The sequence below is a fragment of the Ictidomys tridecemlineatus genome, unplaced genomic scaffold, assembly GCF_052094955.1.
Source record: "Ictidomys tridecemlineatus isolate mIctTri1 unplaced genomic scaffold, mIctTri1.hap1 Scaffold_55, whole genome shotgun sequence".
Lineage (NCBI taxonomy): Eukaryota > Metazoa > Chordata > Mammalia > Rodentia > Sciuridae > Ictidomys > Ictidomys tridecemlineatus.
This window is the reverse complement of record NW_027523660.1, coordinates 63,479-75,432: the sequence shown is the minus strand read 5'-3', so window position 1 is coordinate 75,432 and position 11,954 is coordinate 63,479. Positions and strand designations below refer to the sequence as shown.

The 11,954-nt window shown below is 44.1% G+C and overlaps 1 protein-coding gene across 9 annotated transcripts in view; it reads left to right on the top strand.

The window, feature by feature from the left end:
* The first annotated feature begins 1,738 nt into the window (after positions 1–1,738).
* LOC144374025 (uncharacterized) overlaps positions 1,739–11,954 on the top strand; it is a 54,952-nt gene continuing 44,736 nt past the window's right edge. For 8 of the 9 annotated variants that reach the window (XM_078036988.1, XM_078036990.1, XM_078036991.1 and 5 more), the window contains exons 1-2: positions 1,739–2,173; positions 4,676–4,798. In XM_078036988.1, coding sequence (XP_077893114.1) covers positions 1,771–2,173; positions 4,676–4,710 — 438 coding nt within the window. In that variant the 5' untranslated portion in view covers positions 1,739–1,770 and the 3' untranslated portion in view covers positions 4,711–4,798. Of the gene's footprint in view, positions 2,174–3,242; positions 3,365–4,675; positions 4,799–11,954 lie in introns of those variants that run through there. The other variant, XR_013433567.1, reaches the window with a different exon arrangement.

The following is an 11,954-nucleotide window of genomic DNA, read 5'->3' as shown; positions in this document are numbered from 1 at the left end:
ATTATATTGGCTTAAGAAAAAGTATTCAAAATCAGATTAGTTTAGAAAGTTTGGTTCAGGGCCTTTCCACCCTAACCTCACCTAATCTACATCACATCCCTGTGGGGTAGGTGGCACGGGGTGGGGCGCATTTCACAAATGAACAGAAACTCAGAGAGATAAGAGGTTTGCTCAAGGTCACACAGTAAAGTTTAGGCCAAGCTGAGAGTTGAACCCACATCTATCCAAATCAAAATTCTCTGCTTCTCTTTTTAAAGCCTCTTCTCTCCCATCCCATTTCCCAGGGCTGTTGGATAAGGCGAGACCCATGTGCATTTACCATGTGTCAGGCATTGCATGTATCAGTCAAATCCTCACAACAATCTCATATGGTCATTACTAATGACATTCCCATTGTATTAAGGTACAGAGAGTTTAACTAACTTGCTTAAGGTCACAAGCTAAGAATGGAAGAGCTGGGAGTTAAAGAACCCCGGCAGTCTGGCTCTATAGCCTCCCCTTAAAAGGGTCAAGTTAACAGTGGAAAAAGTTCAAATTGCTTTAGAATTATAGAGTAGGATTAATTTTGGTTCTTACAGAATCCCTGAAAAGTTCCCCACTCCTGGCTTCTGACATATTCCAAGACAGGGCTCTAGTTTCAGATGTGCCCACATGGGGGACACTTGCCTCTTGGATTCATCTGGGAGCTTCTTGAAGATGGTGGGGTGCTACTGTCACTCCCCATGGGTCTCTAGCTATTGCTCACTGCCTTCTGAGGTGCTCTGGATCAAGGCTGGTCTTTAGTTATGGTCCCGTGCTAAAGTGATGGGATAGGGCACCAATTTGCCTACAGAATGAGCTGCAGGGTCCAGAGAGACCACTGAGGCAGTTTACGGCTCAGTAGTCAAGGGCCTGCCATCAGAGTCAGGCCAGTTTTGCGTGGAAGGGCGTGACTTGCTTCTCCTTATAGCAATGTCAGTTTCCTCTTTGGTTCCCTGTTCCATGGGATGTGCACCTGTCTACAGGTCTCCTACTTCACTTGCTGGCTTTGGGTTCAACCTGGGGCCAGAGTGGGCTTTCTCCACCTCAGGGCCTTTGCCCTGCTGTTCCCCCTGGTGGCACTGTTCTGTCCTCACTTGTGGCTGGCTCTTTCTCACCCTTGGTCTCAGCTGATGTCACCTGCTTAGGGAGACCTTCCTTGTCTACTGTAGCCTGCTGCCAACACATCCTCCTGTTTTATTTTGCTCATATCTGTTATTAGTACCAGATAATTATTGATTGACTTGCGTTTATTCTCCTCCACATGAATATAAGTTCAAATAAGACAAGAGATTTAATCTGTTTTGTTCTCAGCACCAACAACTGCATCTGGCATCCAATAAATAAATAATGAATTGATTGAATGAATAAATAAACGAATGAATGAAAGCCGAGTCCCCCCAAGCATTACAATCCCAGTTCTTCTGCTGCAGTGGGCTATCAGACGGTCAGACTTTGCAGATGGCCCCTTGGCCCCCTTCTTGAGGAGCCCAAGCGCAAAGCCGGCTGGCTCTTGAGAGACACTCCCTGCAAGCCTGGGCGGTGACCCTGCGGGGAGAGGGGCTGTCGTCATTTAGTGACGCTCCCTAAAGCCGCTGCCCGGCCTCGGGGGCAACTGGGGTCGGGTGGCGAGCGCGCGGGTCTTTTGCGACGGTGCCAGGCGGCGCTGGCCCCGCCCCTCCGCCCCTGTGCGACCTCCCGTTCCGCCCCCGTCGCTGCGCTTGCTCCAGGCCGCGCGGCCCCGCCCGCTTCATGTGGCCCGTCCCGCGGCGGCCGTTGGCTGGGATCCGCGAGGCGGCCGTTGGCTGGGATCCGCGAGGCGGCCGTTGGCTGGGATCCGCGAGGCGGCCGTTGGCTGGGATCCGCGAGGCGGCCGTTGGCTGGGATCCGCGAGGCGGCCGTTGGCTGGGATCCGCGAGGCGGCGGCGGCGGCGGCGGCGGCGGCCTGCGAGGCTCCGGAGACGGCGGCTGAGGGCCGGGCAGCGGCGCACGGGAGCGGCAGGAGCAGGCCCGGCCCTCGAGCGGCCGCCCGGCTGCAGCATGTGCGCCCGCCGGGGGCTGCTGTGGCTGCCGCGCCGCTCGCTGTTCGCTGCGCTCTTCTTCTTCTTGCTCTCGTCCTTGCTGCTCTACTCCGTCTACGTGGCGCCTGGCATAGGTAGGAGGGGGCCTCCCGGGACCCAACCCTGACCCGGGCCGGCGCGCCTGAGGCCGCTGCACCTTCCCGCCCGGCGCGCCCGGCCCCGGGGCCCCGCCCGCCGCCCCGCGGACCCCTCCCCCCCGCCCGCCGCCCCGCGGACCCCTCCCCCCCGCCCGCCGCCCCGCGGACCCCTCCCCCCGCCCCGCCCCGCGGACCCCTCCCCCCCCGCCCCGCCCCGCGGACCCCTTCCCCCCCCGCCCCGCCCCGCGGACCCCTTCCCCCCCGCCCCGCCCCGCGGACCCCTTCCCCCCCCGCCCCGCCCCGCGGACCCCTTCCCCCCCCCCGCCCCGCCCCGCGGACCCCTTCCCCCCCCCCGCCCCGCGGACCCCTTCCCCCCCCCCCCCCCCGCCCCGCGGACCCCTTCCCCCCCCGCCCCGCCCCGCGGACCCCTTCCCCCCCCGCCCCGCCCCGCGGACCCCTTCCCCTTCCCCCCCCGCCCCGCCCCGCGGACCCCTTCCCCCCCCCCCGCCCCGCGGACCCCTTCCCCCCCCCCCGCCCCGCGGACCCCTTCCCCCCCCCCGCCCCGCGGACCCCTTCCCCCCCCCGCCCCGCGGACCCCTTCCCCCCCCCCCCCGCCCCGCGGACCCCTTCCCCCCCCCCGCCCCGCGGACCCCTTCCCCCCCCCGCCCCGCGGACCCCTTCCCCCCCCCCCCGCCCCGCGGACCCCTTCCCCCCCCCCGCCCCGCGGACCCCTTCCCCCCCCCCCCCCGCCCCGCGGACCCCTTCCCCCCCCCCCCGCCCCGCGGACCCCTTCCCCCCCCCCCGCCCCGCGGACCCCTTCCCCCCCCCCGCCGCCCCGCGGACCGCCGCCGCCGCCCCGTGGACCCCCCCCCCCCCCCCCCCCCCCCCCCGCCGCCGCCGCCCCGTGGACCCCTTCCCCCCGCCCCGGCGCGGCTCCCAGCATTCCGCGCACCAGGGTGGCAGAGCCCCTCCGCCCGCGCATCCTCCCCCTGCGCCGGAGCCCCCTGCCCGCCCAGGGGTCAGCGGGAGCGCCGGGTCTCCAGTCCCCGGTCCCCGGGTCCCGCTGACCCCTGGCCCGCCCGCGCTGCCCACTGCCCCGCAGCATCGTGCAGCCTCTGGCCCCCCGAGTCCGAACCATTTCATACAGAAAAGTAAAAACTGTAAAGGTCTCATAATACCAAGGTGCTGGTAAGCAACAGAAATTCTCATACCTGTGGGTAGGAATGCATATATTTTCCTCATAAAAGTCTTATGAATCTTTTATGAGATTTATTTCTATATATTTTTCTTATAAATGATATTTCAAAATCTTATATTATGTGTTCTCTGTGAGAATGAAATTGATTTTTTGGTGATTGTTGTACTTATGTTTAGCAACTTACCTGAACTGCTATAATACAACTAATGAATTATCTATAAATTCTTAGGATTTTCTTTATAGATAATTGTATCCCTAGTAGGTAATCCTAAGTTTGTTAGCTTTCTAATGCTTAGTCTTTTAAAAATTTTTATTTATCTTATTTTGCTGCTGGAACCTGTAGCACAATTTTGCTAGAAATAGAGAGAGCAGGCATCTTTATGTTGTTGTTATTTGTTGAAATTTTTAATCTGTCCTTTATCTGATTAAAAAAAAACAATTGTTGAGTGCTTTCCTGCATCATTTGAGATAAATACGTTTGGTTTTTCCCTAGAATTTTCAAATATCATGAATTACATGTTACTCTTTTTGTTGTAGTTTTCAATGCTGGGGATTGAAGGGCCTTGTACACGCTAGGCAATTGCTGTACCAGTGAACTACATTCCCAGCACTTATGCTGATTTTTAAATATAATATATTTGCATACTGAGAATGAACTCAACTTTGACATGTTTTTATACATTATTAAATTTTCTTTAGAAAGGATATACATTTATGCTTCTCACTGGGTTCATAATTGAGATTGGCTTATGTTCTTCCTTTCTCATGCTGTCCCTGTCATATTTTAAATGCATTTTTAGATTTAATTATAATATACAGTGTGCAAGTCATTACAGCTTCACAAAGTGATCACATTTGTGTAACAAGAAAGAAGCAGAACTTTTCTAGGACACCAAGGCCCCTTCATGTTCTCTTCTAATCAGCACTGTTTCCCTGACAGTAACCAAAATCCTAATTTCTAACACTTTAGTTTTACCTTTTACTTTAATGTTATAAAAATGAAATCCTATATTTGAGGCCATTTTAAAAAATAAATGTTCCTTGTTTGAGGCCATTTTAAAGAATAAATGTTCCTTGAAAAGAATGTGTTTGTTAGATTCAGGATTCCTTATAGGTTCGTTGGATCAAATTTTTTTATTACATTGTTCTTACTAATGTCTAAAAATTATTTTTATCAATTATTATTTTATTAAATCTACTGTTTCATTTGCATATTATTACTTTCTTCTTGTAATTTTATATACAGATTTAGAATCACCATAGTTATTAACCCACAGCTAATTTTGAACTTCTTGTCCTAGGTTCATGCTTTGAATATCCTCAGAGCCTTGTTTAGAGATACACCTCTAGGAGAAAATATCATTCCGTATGTTGCCGATGGAGCTAAGGCTGCAATTCTGGGTTTTACCTCACCAGTCTGGGCAGTGAGTGCTTTTGCCATTTACTTTCATTGATTTAATTATACCTCTGATTAAGTTTTAATAAACCTTTCACTGGATGATAAAAAAATATATATTGCATTTTATCAAGGAATTTCTCTAGGGAATAAATTCTTGGATCAGACTATATTTTGATTCTTGATGTTTTATGGCTTCATTTTATCTCTTTTGTTGGTTTATTAGACTTAAGTCTTTTATTTTAGTGCAGTAAGCTATAACTTTAACTTATCACAGTCTACCCTTGAGTGATATTTTGCTGTGCCACTTAAAGTATAAGAACTTAATATTTTGCTTCCCTTTTCTTCTTCCTATCTTGATGCTGCTATTGTTATACATTTTACTTTTTTGTGTGTTGTAAGCCTACCCTAGGTTGTTATTACTTTTGTTTAAAGTCAGTTATCTTTTTTTTTTTAAATTTGCCATTTTAACCATTTAACTTGGCATAAGTGTATACAATATTCATCACATTACACATTTTCAGAACCTTTTTGTCATCCCCAACAAAAGATCTATACTCATTAAGTTTTGACTTCCTGTATTTTCTTATCCCCGGTAACCTCTGTAATACCTTTGGATTCTATGAATTTACCTGACCTAATATCTCTTATAAGTGGAATCATAACAATATTTATTAATTTATATTTGGCTTATTTCGTTTAATATAATGTCTTTAAGTTTCAACCAAGTTGTAACGTGTCAGAATTTTATTCCTTTTTAAGTCTGCATAACATTTCATTGTATGTGTGTACTTTATTTTCTTTATCTACTCATCTGTTGATAGATTGTTTCCACATTTTACTTATTATGGTAATTCAGCAGTGAGCATTAGCATACAAGTTATCTGAGTCCCTGCTTTCAGTTAATTTGGGTGTATTATAGGGTAATTCTATGTTTAACTTTTTGAGGAACCATCAAACTCTTCCATAGAGACAGTATCATTTTACGTTCATATCAGCAATGCACAAGAGTTCCAATTTGTTTAAGTCTTCACTTAGGATTTTCATTTTTTAAAATGATAGTTCTTCCTGATGGGTGTGAAGTGGTATCCCTTTATGATTTTGCTTTGCATTTCCCTACTGATTAGTAATATTGATCTAGAAGCAGACCAACTCTTTCTTAGTATCTTAATGTATCTCTTTTTGGATGTTGTAGATTCTGTATATCATATGTTGAGTGAGTGGTACCAATATATTCTATCAAAAGTTGAAAAATCAAGCACAAAACATTAAATAGAAGTCTAAATATTGAATCACTTTTTTTTCAATATAACACTGTCCAGAAACCATTTGACTTAGAACTCTGTAAAGACTGTGAGCAGTACCTAGTGTACTTCTTATTAAGAAAGGAAACTTTCATGTGTCTTTTTTCATGATTCCTTGGAGAAACCCTTATTTTTTTCCTCCTATGTCATTGTGTCTTCTAGAGTAAAGGACAATAACCTATGATTCATAGGCGCTTGACATGTGGCTTTACAAAAATGCTTGGCAAAGGGGAGGGGAGGAGCAAAGAACCTAGGTCTTAAACCCACAGAGTGGTGGGGTGTGGTGGCGCATGCCTGTGATCCCAGCAGCTTCAGAGATCTGAGGCAGGAGGATTATGAGTTCAAAGCCAGCCTCAGCAACAGTGAGGCATAAGCATCTCAGTGAGACCCTGTCTCTAAATAAAATGCAAAGTAGGGCTGGGGATGTGGCTCAAGTGGTTAAGTCCCCCTGAGTTCAATCCTTTGTAAATCCCCACCCACAACTCCCACAAACAAAACAAAATCCACAGAGTGGAGTATTTACTAGACAGGCAGGCTTTCCAATTAGTAGGCTGCACAAACCATTCCGTACCAATATGATAAGCCTCTAATTGAGATTCAGTCTGTTGCAGTGGCTGCCAAAGGCACAGACTCCCAGTGTGAGGAACACTCCTCAAGGTTGCCAACATTTGCCTAGACAATTGGGCATCTTCTTGTAAGAGATGCAGACTTTTGGAATTCTGTCTAGGAGCATTGCATAACTGTCCTTGAAGGCACAGCGTTTACCTTTTACATTTATAGGAAGTAGAACAATACCCGTATACCATCAGTGTAATCAGAGATGAAGGAATGTGGCTTGATCATCAGGAAAATTAGAGATGGTAAAACTGATTGCCAACAATATTAATATTGTTTTCTTCAAGTCTAATCCAGATAATACAAGAAATATTTTCTGTGAAAGGGCTTTAGCCGTGTGAAATGTGGTGATTTTCCCAACTTTTTGCCAAAGCCAAAAGTGTCAGAAACAAATGATTCCTTTGTGGAAGTCCATTTGTGAGACCCAAAACAGTAATGCGTATGCCTGAAAAATTTTTTATTTATTTTTATTTTTTTTTATTTTTTTTAAGAGAGAGTGAGAGAGAGAGGGGGACAGAGAGAGAGAGAGAGAATTTTAACATTTATTTATTTTTTCTTAGTTCTTGGCGGACACAACATCTTTGTTGGTATGTGGTGCTGCTGAGGATCGAACCCGGGCCGCACGCATGCTAGGGAGCGCGCTACCGCTTGAGCCACATCCCCAGCCCCCCCCCCTGAAAAATTTTTTAAAATAAAGGAAAACATAAGAGAAACCTTTAAAATGAGTTACCTGTTAAGCCACCACAGAGTTATCATGATTCTGATGCATATTTTTTATCCTGTGAGTTTTATGCATGAATACTATCAATATCCATATATATATCCACAAAAGCTTGTAATAATATAAATGCTTATGATAATTTTATTAACTGGAATCTTCCTTTTTTTTTTAAAGAGAGAGTGAGAGAGGAGAGATAGAGAGAGAGAATTTTTTAATATTTATTTTTTTTTTAGTTCTCGGCGGACACAACATCTTTGTTGGTATGTGGTGCTGAGGATCGAACCCGGGCCGCACGCATGCCAGGCGAGCGCGCTACTGCTTGAGCCACATCCCCAGCCCTGGAATCTTCCTTTTGAACACTGGTTTTATAGGAATATTTTGTTTCTATTTGCTGTTCTTGCTTTGTCAGACAAAGTAACATCATACCTGTGACAATCTATACTGTTGCCATAAATTTTTTTAACTTTATAACAACAGTTTCACAGACTCCAGGCATAGCATTGGCTGTGTTCAGTTCTGGTGATGATCTTCTTGCTTGTAGAGTCCTGAGCAAGCATGGGACTTCATGTGGGGTGGGAGGGAGCTCATGTTGCCATATGCTGATTGCTGTATTTCCTTTCTTATGAAAACCTAATGAAATTATAAGTCAACATAATCACCGGCTATGAAGAAACCTTCATTTTACAGTAACAGTTTACTATAGCATTATTTGTTGAAGTCATTTTAAAGGGTGTTTTTCCCCTAGTGCTTGTGAAATATGGTTTGATTTACAGATATTTGATTTGTGTGCATCCTCTCAGGAATATACTGTGCCTAAAGCTGGCGACATCTGTACTTTTGACTTAATTGTTTTTCGTGATAAGTTGGAGAGGCAAAAACCCAGGTAAAGTGAATTATTTGCAGTAAAGGGCCATTTTTCAGAGAGCATTCATGTATAGATTTATTGTGTTTTTACAGATTACTGGCTATTTGTATTGAGACCTTACAGGTCTTTCAATCTTTGCTACTTGGTTGGAATTTTTTAAATACAGAGAAAATGTACTATTGTAAACATTGTAGGCATTAGGCATACCTACAGTGTAGTAGATGACATATTAAGCACTGGAAATACTAATATAAATAATGTACCTGGCATCATTTATATTACATTGATTAATTTCAGTAAACTTTATTATACTTCATATTTTATATATAAATAAAATAAGGCTAAGAGACGTGAAATACCTTTGTCTAAGAATGTGCAACTATTATCTGTCTGACTTCAGAATCTGAAGTGTGGTAAAGCAGTTTTGTGTGTGATAGGATTGCAGAAAAGGTCATTTTAGCTGATTTGTAGGGCTTGGGCCCTGTGTCCTCAGAAAGCAACTGGAGGTAAGGTTTTATTGAGTGGTACAAACCCAGAGCAGCAAGAATGAAAGAAAACAATAAATAAGGCAAGAAAGGAGGAAAGATGCTACCAAGTAGGCCCTAACCTTGCAAGTAAACTGAGCTGGTTGTCTTGTCACATGGTACATCTTCTACTACGTGAAACTACCACCTCTTAGAAGAGTCCCATTGCTTGTTTCTTGTTGGTCAGAGTTTACCCCTTGGGGCATTAACCCAACTTGAACAAGTGTTGGCATAAACACTTGAAATGCAACTGTGATTCCTTCTGCTATTGAAAAGCCTATTGAAAAATCCTTCACAAGGGGGTTTTATAGCAGGGAATGATGGGTTTTTTATTAATCTAGATAAATGGGGACTTGATTCTAAGGTGGCAAGAAGGAAGGAGGAAGACCAATCAGGAAGCTATTATAATAGTTCTGCCAAAAGGTGATGATGGCCTAGAATAGAGAAATGTTAGTAAAGATGGTAAGAAATGATTATGTTTGACGTACATTTTGTAGATGAAGTTAGTTTAGTCAAAATTTAAGTTACATAAAATGACTTATAGATACATATGCATAGATCCTTAGAGTTTTCTGGGCAGTTGTTCTTTTAAAATAGCATCTGATTCTCTTTATTATGTTTAGTGACTGTTGGACACCTGATTGCCTTTCCCTAGGCAGCTCTCAGCCTTTCCAATAGAGCTTGCCAAGCAACCCAACTAGGGTCCTCCTATGACCCATCCTGAGGTTATATTTTCATCTAGAACAGTTTTATCTTGCTTCTCTCAAGTCAGTTCTGATTCACAGCATGCAGGGGATATCAGAGGAATATACAAAAAAGACACTTTCAGATCTTCCTGGCAGCACTGCCACGGTTACTTTGTGTCTTGTTGGCACCAATGACTCTGCCCTCTGGCAGTTGTGAAGTTGCCATGAAGGTTCCAGGCTTAGGGCTGTGTAGTCTTGAAATCCAGCTGTGCTCCACTCATCATGCTATGTGCCTTGGAATGGAGCTTCATTTACTTAGAGGAAGAGGTACATTTTTTCTAATTCACTTATAGATGCTGTATGGATTAGTGGAAACCCTTTCTTTACTTTTGACCTCTCATGGGAGAAGTATCTTACAGCTTTGGAAGACAGTTACCAAGAACTCAAGTATTGCTGGTCTTCTCCTTAGAAGCCCAGAAAATATGGCATGGTTTTTCTGGATTATAGGTGTAGGATTTCTTCAAAGTCACATGGCTTAGAACTCAAATCTCATTTAATTTTTTTTAAAAAATGTCTCTTTCTGCTCTAAACCTGTATCACATACCCTGGACAGAATATTAAAATGTATCTTGACCCTATCCTTGACTGCCTACTAGGGGTGTATGGTGTGTCAGTGATCATGCTACATAGCAATTGCACAGGGTGGGCTCCCCTTTCATATTTTTTGAATATTTGTTAAGGGAGTTTATATGTTATGTAATTAAAAAATGAGTGTACATATGTGCTTGTACACACGCATACAACCTGGTGTAACCTAATTTTCTAATAAATTAGAGCTAATAAATTCTTCTATCTCTTATACAAGTCTATATATAGAAGCTTTCTTATGCCAAGAAAGAAAGAAAAAAATTATCTATTCAATGAATAGAAGAGAAATACTTTGGTAACAGTTGTCACTTTGCAGCTGACTACCAAGTCCCTGCCAACCATATGTTGGAGACTCAGTGAAGAAAGAGGTAGAGAGCAGGAAGTATTCTGGTTTTCCCTGATAAAAAGAATTGTTTATAGGTAGAATTACTTGACAGTTGTTCTAATCTCTGCATTTTCAACTTTACCACTAATTCTGTCTTTAATCTTTTTTTAACTTGCATACTCCTTCATTCATTTTTCCCCAAAGGAATTTGCTTTTATTGTATTATTGTTGCTATAGTTTGGATCTAAGAATTTCCCCAGGGGCCCATGTGTGAAAGGCTTGATCACCATCCTGTGGTACTATTGGGAAGTAATAGAACCTTTGGGAGGTGGGGCCTAGTGGGAGGAAGTTAGGTCATGGAGGCGTGCTCTCGAAAATCCTTTTGGGACCTACACCCCTCCTCTCTTTTCTTTTGCTTTCTGACTCCCATAAGGTAAACAGTTGTGCTCTACTACATGCTCCCTGCCATGATGTTTTGCCTTGCCACAGTCTCAAAAATAATGGGACCAACTGACCCTTTATAATAACTATTTAGTGGTCTGTTTTTTAACTTCTACAGTTTTAAAACAGTATACATCTCAGCATAGGAAATCAGCTAATGTAACATGTAATGAATAAAGGGCAAAAATTAAATGATGTTTAAGCAGATGTAGAAAAAGCATTTGACAATAATCTAATTCCATTTCATGATTAAAAACACTCAATGAACTAGGAATGGAATTTTCTCAACCTGATCAAGAACAGCAGTGGAAAACATAGTATATACTTACTGGTGAAAAACTGAAAGCTCTCCCTTAAGATCAGTAAAAGGTCAAGGGTATACACTCTTGCCACTTATGTTCAGCATTACATTAGAACTCTAACTAGGGCAATCAGGCCAAAATAAGATGTAATAAAGGAAGGTGTAACTGTTTTTATTTTCTGATGCCATGATCTTTTATGTAGAAAATCCTAAGGAACACACTCACATAAATTAGAGCTAATAAACAAGTTCAATGAGGTGGCTGAATACAAGATAAAAGTATCAAAATCATTTTTACTTGAGCAATGAATAGTTCAAACATTAATTCAAAAAGAATTTTTAAAAAAGAATAAAAGAAGAGAAGAAAATGTATGGCATATGTACACTGCTGAGGGCCATTGCCAAGTAGGAATGATGATTCAAAATCCTTGCCAGCGTACCCCATGTTACATGGACTTCCTTTGAAATCCGCTGTGACCTTGCATGTGTGTTTGAGAAAGGTGACCCTGCTCAAGGTGAATGAGGGTGGATCCAGGTTTGAGGAAGTATCCTGCAGGTTTGAGGAAGTATCCGGGCTTAAGATAATTTGGGTTTAAGGCATTCCCACTTTAAGACAATAGGGGTTTTAGGGAAGTTGGAGGTTGAAGATTATTGCTGCTGGGATTAGGGTGTTCCTGCTGCGTGTTCCCATTGAGATTCAAATTGGATTTGGAAAAAGCCTCTGTGGAGTAGGTGATTGGGGGCGGCCGGATAT